The following is an 18,285-nucleotide window of genomic DNA, read 5'->3' as shown; positions in this document are numbered from 1 at the left end:
TGTTCCTGAAATATATTATTGTCTATATAACAGATTAACTAATTTATATACTCAGGAACACTAATAATAAATACTCTCAGTTCTGGGTTCTCTTTTTGGGGCATGAAGTTGTTCCTCTGTATAGCCCCTTGGGAACAAAAATAAAGACAGGCCTTGGAGAGGCTTCTGTTCTTCACTGTCCTCCTTTTCTGTGATTTTCCCCTTTCTCTGGAAGAATCCTGAGGGAAGAGACAAACAGGTTTTGAGTGTACAACTGCTGACACTTTGCATAGCTGCTGTCCTTCTTGGGTAGAGGATTCCAGTGGGACAGTGCTACCCCACCCTCATCCACAGAGGTCTCATGTCTCACCTCCCCACCCATCCTTGGTGACCTAGTAACAAGAGGCTTTATCTGATGCAGTTTGCTTGGGTGTGGACAAGATATTCCCAATCTCATATCATTCACTCTCTATTATGTTTGCAGATGACACAACCTTGCTTGCTGCAAGTGAGGGAACTTGAAGCACTTACTGATGAAGATCAAAGACTACAGCCTTCACTATGGATTGCACCTCAACATAAAGAAAACAAAAATCCTCACAACTGAACCAATAAGCAACATCATGATAAACGGAGAAAAGATTGCAGTTGTCAAGGACTTCATTTTACTTGGATCCAAAATCAACACCCATGGAAGCAGCAGTCAGGAAATCAGAAGATGCATTGCATTGGGCAAATCGGCTGCAAAAGACCTCTTTAAGGTGTTGAAAAGCAAGGATGTCACTTGGGGGACTAGGGTGCACCTAACCCTCACCATGGTATTTTCGAATGGCCTCATATGCACGTGAAAGCTGGAAAATGAATAAGGAAGACCAAAGAATTGATGCATTTGAATTATGGTGTTGGTGAAGACTACTGACTATCCCATGGACTGCCAGAAGAAGGAACCAATCTGTCTTGGAGGAAGTACAGCCAGAATGCTCCTTAGAAGCAAGGATGCTCACATACTTTGGACATGTTATCAGGAGGGACCAATCCTTGGAGAAGGACATCATGCTTGGTAAAGTGGAGGGTCAGCAAAGAAGAGAAAGACCCTCAACAAGATGGACTGACACAATGGCTGCAACAATGTGCTCAAGCATAGCAAAGATTGTGAAGATGGCACAGGACCGGGCAGTGTTTCATTCTGTTGTACATAGGGTTGCTGTGAGTCAGAAGCGACTATATGGCACCTAACAACGACATGCCTGTGGTTATAATCCCATTTGGGAATGGGTTGTCTTTGTTATGTTAATGAGGCAGGATTGGTGTAGGGTATATTTTAAGTCAATCTCTTTCGAGATATGAAAGAGATTAAACAAGCAAGCTAGGAAGCAGAGATGGGGAAGAGAGATGCCAACCCACATGAAGATTGCCCAGGAGCAGAAGCTCAGAAGAGACAAAGATCTTCCTCCAGAGCTGACAGAGAGAGAAAGCCTGCCCTAAAGCCGGCACCCTGAATTTGGACTTCTAACCTCCTGAAACTGTGAGAAAATAAATTTGTTTGTTAAGGTCATCGACTTGTGCTATTTCTATTATAGCAGCACTAGATAACTAAGATACCAGTTTAAAACCAGAAATCTTGAACAATGACAATTTTCATTCCAGTCAGCCAATACTGAGTGTTATAATAACTGTGAGGGCCCCACTGGCCAAGAGGGCAGGGGTTTTTGCTCACACTATAGAGTCTCTGGGTGATGTAAGCTGTTAATGTGTTCTACTGCTAACTGAAAGGCTGGAAGTTCAAGCTCACCCAGTGGCACCTCGAAACAAAGGCCTGGTGAACTACTTCCAAAAAAATCAGCCATGGAAAACCTGTGGAGCACAGTTCTACTCTGACACAGGAGCTTGCCATGAGTCAGAATCGACTCGACAGCAACTGGTTGGTTATATACACTGCACTTAGAGCAGTTGGTACCTGGCACATGATACCAAAAAAACCAAACCCATTGCCGTCAAGTCAATTTCAATTTATAGCAATAGGTGCTCAGAAATTTTTTTAAATAAATGAGAGAATAAAATATACAAGCGGTCTTACATATAGCAAAAATAGTGATTTTCCCAATTAAATCTGTTTGTAGGGTAGGATTAATCTGTTACAAATTCAGTGATGCTTATATTTTAAAAAAAATACCTCATACATTTTGTACATAGGAATAATTTACATGAACATAGTTCACGTCAGGTGTTTTGGGATTGTTTAATAACTATTTTCCAGGCTTATCTCAGTAAGAGAATAATCATTCTGAGCACACTAAAATTTCTTCATCTTCTTTTGTTTTTATTTTCTTTTTCTTTGGCTGTCCATAGGAATGTTGAGGCATTACTAAATAAATTTCAAGTCTATGACCTGAACTGAAGTACTGTGTTATGAATCGAAACTATCTGCTTTAGTAATTGAAGAGTAAACTGAAAGACAATGTTGTAGATGTTAATGTTTCAATATGAACACGTATTTCACATGAATTAAGGGCAGATACTGCTTTCTAGAATAGAAGCAAAAGTTATGGGTTTTCTCCATTTTTATACTTATTATTTCATTTTCTGAATATGTGCCTGAGACGCAAACATAATCAAGATGATAAATACATAAAGACTAGTTGTAATCTTGAAGCTTAAATCAGTGAGAGCATTCTTGCTTAATGTCCCATGGCTCTAATTTTCCTCTAACAGGATTTAAACCTTTTCATCATTACACTAAGCAGTCACTGTTTGTTGGTGGTTGGAACCCACCCAGAGGCACCTCAAAGACGGGCCTGGTGATCTGCTTCTGAAAGGTCACAGCCTAGAAAACCCTATTAAGCAGTTCTACTCTGCACACATGAGGTTGCCATGAGTCGAAATCAACTCGATGGCAACTAACAATTACTTAAGCAAGTGAAAAGTAGAACATCCTTCTACTGATCCATGTGCATGTATCAAATATAACCCATGTATGGTAAAACTGTGATAATCCAAAATTTTGATAACCTACTTTTTACATTGTTAATGTCTAGCAATCCTAACGGGTCCCCTCTGCATTTCCTTGACTACTACCACTTTAGCTTCTGTATGAACACGTTTTAAATTATGGATTGTTTAACTGAAGTAGAACTATTTTGAGACACCACATTTAACTTCTGAATTGCTTCATGACAAAAGGTGATGAGGGTGTGACTGACACACAATCCCTCTCCTACAGAGGGAGTGACCCAGGCAAATTGTCCTGAACCCCCAGCCCCAGCACCCATAATCTGCTATCAGAACCCTGTACAGTAATCTATTTAGCACTCAGAGCTACAAATACTGGCTGTTGGAGATTTTTGAGATTAATTTGGATTTGGCAAATGTCAGATGGGATTTGGGGGTTAAATAATGCCAGATTACAGGACTTTTAGAATTACTGGAACTACGTCTCTAAATATAATCTATGCCTTTGCTGAATGCTTGCTTTTTGGTGGAGTTCTGAATTGTGAAAATGCCTTATGGTGATTTGGTAAAATGAACAGTTATTACATGCTCTCCTCAAAGTCCTTAAGTTGAATTTATTAAGGTGATTATATATATGATGGTGTGATTATTACTAAACACATAAAAATTTTCATAATCAACCCTTGGTTAAACAGTTTGCCAGCTTAACAGTGGTAAAAATAAAAAGTAATGGACAAAGCATTAACATTACTAAGAATCAGCAAAAAATTTACATATTAAAAAACACGTTGTTTATAAATACATAGCTAATGGAAGCCTCGTGTTATCAGCTGTCTCTTGGCTTTCACAATTTGCCACTAGGCTAAGTGATCTTACTTTCTATTTTTTTTACTCTTTTGGAAAATATCTGGATAGTGCGTATGCTCCTAAACATTGGATCTCATTTTAAATTAATGACTTTACCTTAAATTCACCATGTATCAAGTTTTCCACTAGATTTGTTTCACATACCATTTTGGGATATCTCTCATATTTTCCCAAACACACTGCCCAGAATAAGTGTGATGATTATGGAGCAAAAGTCAAACCTTACATTTTAGGCAAGCGATGTCTTGCCAACCTAACTATAAACATAAAACAGAAAAGCCAGGAGACATGGGAAAGAAATCTTCAAATGAATTTGTCTCTAATTGATTTCAAATTATTCATTGAATTTGGAGAGAACAGAGGGAAGAGTAAATAAGTAAATTTACACTTCCATTATTATACAATGGAGAACTTTAAAAATCTAGTTAAAATTTTAAAAATGAATTAAAGTCAAATATGCTTCCCCCATTTTTTTCTTTTTACTATCACATAGTGATGAAATGTCAAGAGACTTATTTTGATTCAATCCAGAAAGCAAAGATAACTGCAAAAAAGCAACTAAAAACTCTTGGAATAAATTTGAGAAATGCCTAGCCATGGCAAGGCTCTTGCTTTTTATTCATTTAATAGGTGGGAGATGATGTTGAGAGGCTGAAGTCTGATTGTTGGGCTTCTGCTATTTTACATGAATTTTAGTTCTCAATCAATGCGAGGCTGCTGCTGGTCAAGTTAAATTATACTGTTGCTTAACACTGCTTTTACTAACAAGTCAACCTCTTGCGTGAAAGGATTAGTGCTTCTAAATTACTACTAAGAGTCACAGTGACTTATTACATATACAAGCGTCAGAATGAATGAGAAAATAGCAATATTTTGATATACCGGAATTTCCCAAACTGAGTTCGGTAGAAGACAAATTCCTTGGAATGTTACTAGGTATTACTCAAAATAGGGTCCTGTGGTCAAATTAATCTGAAAAACACTAAGCTAACTGAAGTTACCTATGTGGTGTGCTTTTTCCCCCCTGTAGGACATCTAATTTAGCCCCTTTGATGTGCTTGTATGCACTAACTTTCTAAAATAGTATGTTTCCCAAACTCATTTGATTCTGGAACCCTATATTTGGAAGACCAACTTTGGAACTTGTGTTCCTGTGGAACATATTTTGGGGAACACTGGATTCTATTACTCCTGCAGCATGTAGCTAGCTAGCTCAGACATCTAGATACCAGTGATTTAATGCAGATGCCATTAAACAAGCCCCAACATAGTGTCTAATAGTCATTTCTCTAGAGCTGGGTCAGGAATGCTGGTGTGATGTGTTAAGGCAATTTTGGGGGAATATAAGGAAAGCTCAATCTAATGATGGGTCAAAAGGAGGAAAAAAGCATTTCTGAAATCACTGGAAAATCAAGTCTCATTAAAAGTATGTATTTCTATGCTTTCAAATCACAATGAGATCTTGCCCTTTTGAAACCTAAACCTTCTGAGTTGACACAATTCTAAGAGAGTTAGGAGATCTGGAAACTACCCAGAAAAAAAAAAAAAAAGTCAGGAAAATAAAGGTGTAGCTGGTAAAGGAAAAAGGGATCACTCCTTTTGTGATTCCCTCATGTGTTGCCAGATACCCCAGTGATCTGTTCCAATAAGATCCATACAAGTTCCAGGATCACTTCAGATTAGCTTAAAACGATTCCATCACTCTCAGGCAATTGTGCTTGCCATTTGCACAAAATGTACATGGGCTGAAATCCATGCATTACACTTAAACCTAGGTACTTGTATCTAGTAAGGCCTGTTGTAAATTATCCAGCTTGTATATGCCCCTTCACTCTATAAAATGCTCGCTGTAATACTCTTACTACATATATAAGATTTAAGAGGCCAATATCCTTAATCCACATCAAGGAATAGAATGTAGCCACCAGTTACCAGTAATGTGCACATATTGCATAGTCTTGTACTAGAACAGAGACTTCAGAGTTAAATGCCTTGGGCGAGATGGTCACTAACAATAATTATGCAGGCCTTGCTTGAGAACTAGCTTTGGAGCTTTCTATATAAGCATTGTTTATTCCTTTGATTAAAGAATTGCAAATACAGTGAATTAAAAAAAAAAAAAAAATTCCCTGCCCACCCCACCTCTACCCCAATCCCAGCAGATTTTAAGAGTACAAATTGCCAATGAAGCAGCAGCAGAGCAGTGATTCATGAAGGCCTGGGCTTGGCATCTTGCTGGGGGCTCATAAGCATGTGGTCATTCCCAGCTTCATTTCGAAAAGACTGTAAAAACCATCCCACAATTTGGCACCATGGGGATTACTGGCAATGTGAACTCAGGCTAGGGAGTCCTGAAAGCCTCAGGTGACAATTCCAAAGCTTTGGCAGTGCTATTTAGGGAAGCTTCTAATGCAACTTCTCAAATCAACTTCCCTAATGGCTAGATTCAACCTTCCCGGGTCCCCCAAGATTGGGAGCAGTGCATGCACCACAGGGCACCCCAGGAATGATGTCTGCCAAAGGGGAACAGCTGGAAAAGGGTCAGGGAGAGAGAGCTCCAGGAAGATGTGGGAAGAAACAAAGCTCTGACTTTAGACATAATTATTAATCAAAATGTGACGCTTTTGTTTAGAACTCCTATCTTATAAAAAATCTACAAGCCAAAGTGGGGTGGGGAAGAGGCAAAAAGGAAGTCTGGAAATACACTATTTGGTGACAGTCAGAAATAAATTAATTCTACAAAGCAAAATTTAGAAGATGCCTTGTGAGCCTCAATTAGAGGGAAAGTTATGCAACTTCTGCCCTCAGCACCATCTATTAAGAAAAACTGCAGGGTAAATAAACACTAATTTTGTAGCTTTTCTTTTTTATCTTTACTAAAATGTTACTATATTTTAGACAATTAAAACAATCGTGGAATTTTAAAATGTATTTCCCTTGTTATTATGTATTTTTGTGTTAAAAAAAAAAAAAAAGTGACTGTGTACTGTGAAAAGGGCTGAAACCACTTATCCCTGAACTTCAGTTAGTCAGTGGCTTTGGTAACCCTCCAGAGTCAGGATGTCCTAAATTGCCAATGAAACTCAGGCGCCCTGGTCTGACCTGTTGCATCACTGATCACAACCACACAACCAGCACTTGCTTTCCACACACCCCTCCCCACTCTCTACCCTAGAAGCATATATCCAAAAGTTCAATGTCTCTGAAGAGGCAAATGCTTAAATCTAAAGTGGTGAGAGATATTTTGTACTAGAAAATTCTATAGCTAAAAAATTTAATAATAACCAAAGTTATTCTAATGCTGGAAAATAAAGTATGCCCTAAACCAAACCAAACTCACTGCCATGGAGTCAATTCCAACTCATAGTGACCTGGTAGGGCAGCGTAGAACCACCCCATAGGGCTTCCAAGGATCAGCTGGTGGGTTCGATGCCAATCTCTCCATTAGCAGCCCAACACTTTAACCATTGCGCCACCAGAGTTCTTGGAAGACCATGATTAATTCTCAACGATCTTTTTTTTTTTTTTGATTTGCAGTCCTCCGCAGCCATAAGGGAATCTCCTCTTCTGGGAACCTGCTTCTCCCTGGGAACCTGCTTCTGGAAAGCTCCACCATGCGCAGCAGGGGATGACCGAACTGGGTCTGGGAGAAGCAGTAACCACACTGTCCCCTTGGGAAGAACAAAACCTGGCAAACGCCTGGCATTTCAAACAGCAGGCAGGTCGGAACGCAACAAAAATCCTATTTGGCAAACACGATAACTCAGCATTTTCTGTAAATTAATTTATAAAATACTGAGATTGGAAACATGACTTTGGTAACAGGAAATGGAGAGCAGCAAGCCTGGGCCAAAACTAACCCTGGACAGGTTGATCAATATGGTGTTGCTTGAATTCCCAGCCAGCTGTGTTGGTCACTGCACCTGTGGCCCCAAGGTGTCCCTGCAGGCAGTGTGTGGCCAGTTTGCATTTGCCTGAGGAAAGCTACCTGGTATGGACGGTAATTAGAAGCTTGTCCCAGTTGTTTACCAAATTCCAAACAGCGTGGCTGGGAACCCTGCATCCAGCTTCAAAGAACACGGATGCAATTCTAGGTTGCTGCTTCTCAGAACACTGTTAGACTCTTGAAAGCTACTAAGGTAGGAAAACACACACACACAAACTGACCTCAATTCAGGGTGGCAACCTCACCAGCACACATCTTTCTCTACAATGCAAACAGTGAATTCCCAAGGGGCATTGTGACTCACTCAGCATTCTTTTTCATCTGTCTACCTTATGGGTGGAAGGAATTATGGCTGAATACCCTACTGCGATTTGCTTTTTCTCAATTCTCCTAATATGGTTTCTTGGTAATAGACAACAAAAAATTGTCTGGTGGTGCAAGTTTAACAGCTGCCTACTATAAAGGGAAGTCCTGGTGGTGAAGTGGTTAAGAGCTCGGCTGCTAACCAAAAGGTCAGCAGTTTGAATCCACCAGCTGCTCCTTGGAAACCCTATGGGGCAATTCTACCCTGTCCTGTAGGATTGCTATGAGTCGGCAATAGTTTGTTTGTTTGTTTGTTTTTATTATATAAGGTAAGGCGTAAGCAAAAGGTTATTAAGGTCATTCATGCATGATTAGGATAAACGCCCAAAGGCTGGTCAGGTGGTACACACAGTCTATTTAACTCATAAAAGGTGCCAGGGAAGAGGGTGATTTCTGCTGTGAAGGCAGCTGCCACTGATCTCCCATCCTCCCCACTTCCCTCAGTCTCCAAGAGCAGCCAAGGAATAATAAACCATTCCAAATACGCTTCTGGGCTGCTGCTGAGCAGAAAACCCAGGCTCAGGATGACAAAGATGTTCGCAGGGCAGCCCTGCCTCTTGGCAAAGGGTGCTGGCACATCAACTCCTGACTCACAGGTGATGCTGCAGCCTGCCTCCTGTAGCTCTGGGAGGCCAGCCCAGCCCACTCCTCCAAAGGGAAGACACAAAGTCTGATGCCTGCAGGACCCTGCAAGGGATCTTTAAAAGAATCTTCAAAGGGAGATATATGGGGCCTATGCCATTCACGTCATACGAGTGAATCTACAGCTATATATTTATATATTTTGAACGTTGCATGAACTGTTGGGGAAACACGAAGAAACCATTTTCCAGCTTCTCAAATACACTGGCTGAGAGCACCCTCTGTTCATCACTGAATATAGATCTAAGACCACCCGGGAGGGGGAAACCCATGCCTGGTATGGATGATCCTAATTATAACTCCCACACCTTTCACTACATTAAAAAGAGACCAGTGTGTTGAAAGTCCTTTAGTGTAAGGCAGCTGAGACCCTTGAAGGGTTCACTGCTCTTCTGTTTTGCTGCTATTCCTGAACTTCACCACCATGACTGTTATGTTGTCAGGGCAGCCTCTGTAAAATGACTGTAAAACTATACTCTTGGCCCCAAAGTGAGGCTCATCCAAGCGCTCCTTGATGAATCGAACAGCTTCTTCATTGCTGAAAGCATCCCAGAGACCGTCTGATGCCAAGATCATGAACTCGGGCTGGAGTTTGTCCAGGTCAAAGGTCAGGATATCTGGGTCAGGGATGACCACATTGAGATTTTTCAGTGGATAATCCCCCAAGGACCGAGACATGGCCAGGATGCCCTGGACCCTCCAGGAGCCATTAAAACTGATGAAACCACCTAGAAAAACAGAAAGAGCCCATTAGCATGACTAGCTGACATGCTGGGTACATGTTTATCAGGTTGACTGACTGGATATGAACTGGAGGCCATGCGTAGCCCTTCCCCTCACTCCCCAGCCCCCACCCTGCCATTACTGACCATCATTCCTGCTGCTTGGCTTGGGGTTTGGCACTCTACTAATAGATTCTCATGTTCTCATCCTTGACATTTTGAAGGCCTTCAAGAATATATAAATAAGAAAATTGGGGATATGGGATGGGTGTGGGGGAGGGAATCAGTTTTAACGTAACACCTTGGCCTTTCAGTGATTGACAGAGGGAAGGGGACAGTAGGGATCACTAGGATGGGAATTATCTGAGTGTGGCAAAAGAATGCTGAAAAGGTAGGTGGATGGGCCGAGACATATACTGGTATACATGTTTAGCTTGAAGTCACCCTTGGATGGGCCTATATAGGTCTCAGAATAAACCCCTCCCCCCCACCCCCAATAGGATCAGGATTAAAGAAAAGTACATTTTAGGACAGTGGTTAAAAGCTCAGGCTCTGGGGTCAAACTGCCTGGATTTGATTCCTGGCTCATGTGATGGTGAATGCGAAGCTCTCTCTCATCCTTGGTTTCCCTGACTGCAAAATGGGGACAATAATAGTACCTATTTTACTGCGTTGTTGTGAGAAATAAAGGAGTTATTTCATATAAATCACTTAGCATAGTGACCAAACATAATACACACTCAATAATTATCTATTATTATTTCTTTAAGGGAGACAGACCTTTGTTCATTCACATGCTATTCATTGTACATTTACTAAATACCTACTCCATGCAAGGCAATTTACAGGATATGAAGTTATACAAGGCCCAGACCCTTCTCTAAAGAAGCAGAGAGTATGGCAGGAGGGATAAGTCACACATATTAATAGCTACAAGCACAAAGCAGTATTCTTTTAAGGGGAGACTGGTACCTGCTAAATGCTATAGGCAGATGGAGGAGGAAGGGATGATTTCTGGTTTTGATGGTTAGGGAGGAGTGAGCATTAAAGCTGGGCCTTGAATGATGGGTAGAATTTCTATGGGTATGGATGTAATGAGAACATGCCAGGAAGTATGTATAGTGGGCAAGAGTCGGACAGACCTGGGTTTCAATTCTGGTCTCACTATTCACTAGCTGTGTGTCCACTGGGCAGGTAACTCAACCTCTTTGAGGTTCCAGTTCCTTGGTTGTAAAATGAGGAAGGATATCATTGACTTCATAAGGTAGGTAAAGAGAAAGTATATGTAAAGCGCTAGGCTTGGCTCCTAGCACATAATGAAATGGAAGTTGCTATCAGTATTGTTGTTATTGGAAGAAACATAAAGAGTGGAGACAGAAAGGTCAGCATGTATTTGGCCCCGACTGGCTGCAGTTAATTGTCATGCTAAATAGGAAAGGGGAAGATGTTTTGAAAGGAAAGCTGCAGTCAATGAAAACACACATATAGGTGATAAACCCAATTGTCCCTTAAGCCTTGCTATAAAATGCACCCTTGACCAAATTCCATAAAAGAAGACAGTAGGTTAGATTAACCTCTTTGGAGATGGCGTCCAAAGTTGCTTCTATAAAGAATCACTGCATTGGTGTGTGTGGGTGTGAGTGCGTTGAGGTGGTGGTGGTGTTTGGGGAAATAGTGGATATGGCAGGAAAGGGGAGGGATGATAAAATGGGAGTGACATTTCAGAAGACAGTACCAGATGCTAAGATGACATTTCCAAGTGTATGGTGTACACATTCTTGCCTAATGTCCCCTTCCCTCTGTCAGCACAGTGAGCCATAAGTCTGGGGTTATATGCAGAGATGGTGCCTTCATCAGTATGAAAGCCACAGTATTTCGCTCCTACTGCCTGGCTCATCAAACCTGATAGATGCTCCTAAAATATTGTTTATTCTACCCATCAACAGAAAACCTGACCAAAGCTTTCATTAAAATTATTCTGCATCTAAAGCAGGAACTGAAACAGGGGGTTGTAATACAATTCAACATTTTCTGACTCAACAGTACAGCTTCCTTCTGTGAAAACTCAAATGTTGATTAGGTTCTGGGTAGAAGCTGACCTGTAGAGATTGAGAGTCAACCTGCAGATTAGCCCAGATAGCAGGGGCAATCCTAGGCCTAGAGGCAGTGTGCATGCACATCTCGACTGCCCTCTAGGCAGCTGGGCGTTCTACTTGACAATTACACAGAGCCTCCACACTGCAGGGGGTGGTCTGGAGAAGGAAAGAATTTCTCTCTCCCACAAGTATAAAGCAACCTCCCCCGAAATATAATTATGAAAATGTAATAATCACATGATAATCTTCCTTTAAGTCTTTGTCTAAACATTATGTTCTTAGAGAGGCCCATACTGACTACTCTATTTAAAATTATAACTCCCCGATACTCCCTGGAGCCCTAGTGAGATAGTCAAAGTTCGAATCCACTAGCCGCTCCTTAAAAACACTATGGGGCAGTTCTACTCTGTCCTATAAGGTCGCTATGAGTCAGAATTGACTTGATGGCGACGGGTTTGGTTTGGTTTTTTGACACTCCCTATCCCCTTAGATGCTTTATGTCTCTCCATAGCATTTATCGTCTTCCAGCATACTATATAATTTACTGTTTTTTATGTTAATGTCTGTCTGAACTCTTCCTTCCTACTCCCAACCCCAACTCCAGTAAGTTTCATGAAGGTTTTATTTTTTTTTTGGGGGGGGGGGCATTGTTGTATTCACAAACCCTAGAATGTTGAGTCAATGAATGAATAAGGGACCCCCCTCTGAAATATTTACTTAGACCAGGCACTGTGCTAGGTGCTGAGGTATAGAGATAAATAAGATTTAGTTCTTGCCCTCAAAGGGCTCATACATAGGAAGGCAAGACAGATGAGAGAGCCAGGTATGTCCATACATTGTGAAAGGTGACACAAGAAGTCCATAGAGGATGCTGGAGAAAAACAGTGAAGGACATCTAACCCAGGCGGGGGAGAAGCGTTTGACACAGTGTGACAGGGAAGGCTTCCAAAACGACATCTTTAAAGTGAATCTTAAAGGACACGTAATTGTTATCCAAAAAAAGAGAAAATCTTAGGGAATGGTACGTGGCTGGAAGGAGGGGGGCATGCAAGAGATGAGAATGGAGGTGGGTGAAACGGGGGCCCAATGATCTTAGCCTTTAAACTGGGCTTCTTCGTCCCCTTTGTAATCTTTGATCATGAAGAAGGGCAAATTCAGTGGCCATTTATTTGACAGAAAATGTTACAAAGTCTCAGCTACTTCAGCAACAGTCCCTGTATTGATCTACTAATTGCTGGGTAACCAAACATTTCATCCCCCAGGAGCTCCTCCAGCAAGCCACCTTGCCCACCAAACAAGATGGCAGACATTCCTCAGAGAGTTCACAAGCTCACCAGCTCTTTTTATTCTCTTTCTTTCCTTCAGTTGGTAAGGCTTGTGATCATGAGACAAAGGAATAGCATTCCCATCCTTGTCACACAGGACCCCACGTGAGTCGCCCACATTGGCCACGGTGAGGTCTTTATCTGATAGCAGAGCAATCAAACAGGTTGTGCCTGAAAAACAGAAGAGAGATACAATGTAGGAGGTCAGCAATGCATTGAGATTCAGTTGCTTCTCCTAGTTACTGGATCCTTCAGTCATTAAAACCACTCCTGCTGGGTAAGAATTTGACTCCAGCCACTCCAGGAATGATGGCCATTCACTTCAACAACATTGATCAAATCTGACAGTCAATTTTCTTAACCATGTTACAGTGTCACTGAAATAGGCTAGGATTACATTATCATTTTCCCAAATCATTTTTGTCTCTGCTACTCTTGATTTAAACACATATCATATTTAAAAGGATTAGGAGAAAGTCAAAGTCAGTCTGAAACTTCAGACAATTGACATATATTTTCTTCTTCTCATTGGTGCTGAGTTTCTGTGAATCCCCAGTTGAAAGTGGGCAGAATGGGGCAGGGTAGGCTCCTCTGCTGGAGGGCCTGGAAAAGCCAGGAAATGACATATGCCAACAGCCAGATCCTATGGAGCATGAGGGAGCTGCTAGTGTGAGGAAAGGATGAACTTCCCTATGCAAAGACTGGTGACCAGAAACAGGACAGCTCAAGGGTGTGGTGGGGCAGACTGTGAAGATGGAAGCAGAAAAACCTAGGGTAATGACAGAAATGAGGCCCAGGTAAACAAGAGGTGGGGTGGTCAGAGTCAGAAGGGAAGCAAGACTGAAGATCTGCTTGGCTGGAGCCCACATGAGACATACAGAAAACTCTCTTCGAATCCTTTTTGAAATGAGAGTGGATAACGGCAAATACAATTGACTCTCCTGGTCTCACTGGAACCTGGCCCTTACTATCTGCACGGTTCCCTCTGTCCAGCTTTTCTCCTTCTCCTGCTCCCTTCTGACAGTGCCACTGAGTATGCAAACACCTCCTGAAATGCAGAACCCATCAATCTCTTGCTCCAAACTGATAACTCCTTTACTTGTTAAAATTAGTCATTAATTAGTCTTCATTAAAATTTCTCTCCTCATTAAGGTTGTATTCCATAATAATAATGTAAACTGTATTTAAACAGCTATTTAGTCTGCATAGAACAACAAAAAGACTCAATTCTTAAGTAGACATAAAGCATAAATACAGGTCAATATCAAGAGCAGGGAGAACAATTAGAATAATTAGCATCTTCAGTTTTTATAGTTCTGTTTGAAATTCCATTCTTAAGCCTATTTAACTAAAACCTGCCTTGATCAGAAGTGGACACACAGGAAATGTTGGTTAACTCAGGATTTTTGATCTGAAAAGCCTTGTGAAAAAAAAAGAGAGAGAGACTAATCTTAAGAATTATCAAGGAAAATCTTTTAACAACAAAAACAGTTATATGGAGAGGCAGAGCCAACATTGCCCTATAGACAGAAGCACCATGCCATCACTCCACGGCAAAGACTTGAAAAACTAAGTAAAACAGAAACAAATGTCAATCCTGGAACCCTAAGTGTCAAATGAAGAGATAAAGAACTCAACCAAGCACCAAATGGAAAAAGAAACTGACAGAGAACAGACAGCGAAGAGAGTTATGACGGGAGGTCCCCATCAGCTAACGCAGCATGGATCCACCATCTTGGACTCCTGTTGGAGACTGATGGACAGGGCAGATTCACGGACCTCCCAGCAGGAGACAGAGCACCTGGTAACCAGCGAGATACACTTTCTTACCCCCCACGCTGCTCGATCTTTGCAGCTTCCTGGCAGGCCATTTCACTGCTTCTCGTGCGGGCTGATTCCCAGCTTCCCGGAGGGCTGATCTGCCGCTTCCCAACCGCCTGAGACCACAGCACAGGAGGCGCCAGTTCCCTGCAGCCTGGATTCAGCCCGTTCACACCTGCCAGCTTCTTAACTGCCTTTTCTTTGTTGCTGGTATTGCTTTTTTTGGCCTCTTTTGGTTTCTTCCCTGCCTCTCACCTCCTCCCCCTCCTTTCTCTCGAATATCTGACTCCATGTGCCATCTTTGCTTCTACTTACCAGGCTATGAAGCGCTGCTCAGCTGGGGAACTGCTTCCCTGGTCCGCTTCCTCGGTCCTCGTGGCCACACTGGTGGGATCCCTGGGGGCTTTTTTTTTTCTTTCTTTTTGTTTGTTTTCTCTTTTTTATTTTTCTTCATTTCTTGGTTTCTTGTCTCTTTCTACTTACCTTCTTTTCCTGTCTCCTGAATACCTGGCACTGTGTATCATTTCCACCCCTTCTAGCCAGGCTCTACTGCTTGGCTTGGGAGCTGCTTCCCCCATCTGCACAGCCGCATCAGTGGGATCCCTGGGGGCATTTTTTAAATTTTTATTTAAAAAATTTTTTTGTCTGTTATTCATTTTATTTATTTATTTATTTTTTCCTTTTTGTTTTTCTCCATTTCTCGGTTTCTTGTCTCTCCACTCCAACGTCAAGTTCCCTCAGCACTGTTTCTTTTTTTTGCTCCTCCTCTCTTCTTTCCATACGCAACGTAGCTCCACACATCACAACCTCCCTCTCCCCCTCCCTCCTGCCTATCTGCACCACGTGCTGAACATTGTACTCCTGAGTGACACAGGCATGACCTACTGGAACCTGCCCTGCACTGACCACTGGCTCACCCTGTTGGCCCCAGTATGTGCCACAAAAAACCCATTCCAGCCCCTCTCCTTCAGCTGGGCATTTTAGCCAAAGATTAGACAGACAGACCCATAGGACAAAATGAGACTTAAGCAGCACACCAGCCCAGGGGCAAGGACTAGAAGGCAGAAGGGGACAGGAAGCTGTAATAGGGAACCCAAGGTCGAGAAGGGAGAGTACTGACATGTCATGGGGTTGTTAACCAATGTCATAAAACAATATGTGTACTGTTTAATGACAAGCTAGTTTGTTCTGTAAATCTTCATCTAAAGTTCAATAAAAAAATAAAAATAAAGTTTTATGAATAAAAAAATAAAAATAAAGTTTTATGAATAAAAATGTGAACAAAAGCATGATTCATAAAATTAGGCATGTTTTGTTCAATTTTTTATATTGGTGGTCTTCAACCATCCTCATGCATTTGATTCAGTTAACGTGTCTGGAATAACCCAGGGATAAATTCCCCTATAAGGTACATTCTTAGATTTTGAAAGGTGAACATTACTTTTATTGGATATTAAATGGCTTGGGTGAGGCATTGGTAGTTCAATGGTAGAATTCTCACCGTCCATCTAGGAGACCAAGTTTGATTCCTGGCCAATGCACCTCATGTGGCCAATGCACCTCATGCTCAGCCACCACCTGTCTGTTAGTGGAGGATTGTGTGCTGCTATGATGCTAAACAGGTTTCAGCAAAGCTTCCAGATTAAAAGGGACTAGGAAGAAAGGCCTGGTGATCTACTTCTGAAAATCAGTCAGTGAAAGCCCTATGGATCATAATAGTTCAATCCTCAACTGATCATGGAGATGACACATGATCAGGCAGCATTTCGTTCCATTGTGCATGGGGTCACCATGAGTCGGGGACCAACTCAATAGCAGCTAACAACAACAACAATATGGCTTGGGGGGATTATGTCAGTATAACTCCTGGAGGTGTCTCCCTATCGGGTACTCTTCCCTTCTCACTCTAAACACTCTCTGGGTCAGCACGTTCATGTCCTCAGCTTCCACTACTATGGTGATGCTCCTGAGGTTCATGCCAACTGCTTAGAAGGCATTTCCATCTTCCTATACTATGTTGTTAGGTGCTGTCGAGTCAGTTCTGACTCATAGCAACCCTATGTACAACAGAACGAAACACTGCCCGGTCCTGTGCCATCCTCACAATTATTGCTACGTTTGAGCCCATTGTTGCAGCCGCTGTGTCAATCCATCTCATCGAGGGTCTTCCTCTTTTTCGCTGACCCTCTGTTCTACCCAGCATGATGTCCTTCTCCAGGGACTGGTCCCTCCTGATAATATTTCCAGAGTATGTAAGATGAAGTCTCGCCATCCTCACTTCTAAGGAGCATTCTAGCTATACTTCTTCCAAGACAGATTTGTTCATTCTTCTGGCAGTCCATGGTATATTCAATATTCTTTGCCTACACCATAATTCAAAGGCATCAATTCTCTGGTCTTCCTTATTTAGTATCCAACGTTCGGATGCATATGAGGTGATTGAAAAGACCATGGTTTGGGTCAAGTGCACCTTAGTCCTCAAAGTGACATCTTTGCTTTTTAACACTTTAAAGTGGCTGGGAACTCTGCATCCAGCTTCATAGAACATGGACGCAATTCTAGGTTGCTGCTTCTCAGAACACTGCTAGAAGGACTCTTGATAGGACTAAGATAGGAAAACACACACAAACTGGCAGCTGAAGCTCAGTTCAGGGTGGCAACCTCACCAGCCCACGCTTTTCTCTCCAATGCAAAGAGTGGATTCCCAAGGGGCACTATGACTCACTCAGCATTCTTTTCCTCTATCTACCCTAATGGGTGGAAGGAATTATGGCTGAATACCACCATTGTGATTTGCTTTTCCTCACTTTCCCTAATATGGTTTTCTGGTCATGTATGAAAAAAATTGGTGGTGAAGTTTTTTGTTAGTTTTTTTTTAAATTGTACTTTAGATGAAGGTTTACACAACCAGTAGTTTCTCATTAAACAGTTAGTACACATATTGTTTATGACATTGTTAACAACCCCACAGCATGTCAACACTCTCCCTTCTCGACCTTGGGTTCCCTATTACCAGCTTTCCTGTCTCCTCCTGCCTTCTAGTCCTTGTCCTTGGGCTGTTGTGCCCCATTAGTCTCATTTTGTTTTATGGGGCTGTCTTATCTTTGGCTGAAGGGTGAACCTCGGGAGTGACTCCATTACTGAGCTAAAAGGGTGTCCGGGGGCCATACTCTCAGAGTTTCTCCCGTCTCTCTGTCAGGCCAGTAAGTTTGGTCTTTTTTTGTGAGTTAGAATTTTGTTCTACATTTTTCTCCAGCTCTGTCCGGGACCCTCTTTTGTGATCCTTGTCAGAGCAGCCAGCAGTGGTAGCCAGACACAGTCTAGTTGTATTGGATTCAGTCTCGTGGAGGCTGTGGTAGTTGTGGTCCATTAGTCCTCTGGACTACTTTTTCCCTTATATCTTATTTTCTTCATTCTCCCTTGCTCCCAAAGGGTTGAGACCAGTGGAGTATCTTAGATGGCTGCTCAGAGGCTTTTAAGACCCCAGATGCTACTCACCAAGGCAGAATGTAGAACATTTTCTTTATAAACTATGTTATGCCAATTGAGCTAGATGTTCCCTGAGACCATGGTCC

The 18,285-nt window shown here is 42.0% G+C and overlaps 1 protein-coding gene across 1 annotated transcript in view; it reads right to left on the bottom strand.

The window, feature by feature from the left end:
* Window positions 1-7,965: 7,965 nt before the first annotated feature.
* Window positions 7,966-18,285, bottom strand: part of PPM1L (protein phosphatase, Mg2+/Mn2+ dependent 1L) — a 484,838-nt gene continuing 474,518 nt past the window's right edge. The window contains exons 3-4 of the mRNA XM_004384876.2: window positions 12,899-13,060; window positions 7,966-9,474 (exon numbers count right to left, since the gene is read on the bottom strand). Of these exons, the coding sequence (XP_004384933.1) occupies window positions 9,128-9,474; window positions 12,899-13,060 (509 nt within the window). The 3' untranslated portion in view covers window positions 7,966-9,127. The remainder of the gene's footprint in view (window positions 9,475-12,898; window positions 13,061-18,285) is intronic.

Source organism: Trichechus manatus, unplaced genomic scaffold, assembly GCF_000243295.1.
Source record: "Trichechus manatus latirostris isolate Lorelei unplaced genomic scaffold, TriManLat1.0 scaffold00129, whole genome shotgun sequence".
Classification (NCBI taxonomy): Eukaryota; Metazoa; Chordata; class Mammalia; order Sirenia; family Trichechidae; genus Trichechus; species Trichechus manatus.
This window is presented reverse-complemented; position numbering and strand designations above follow the sequence as displayed.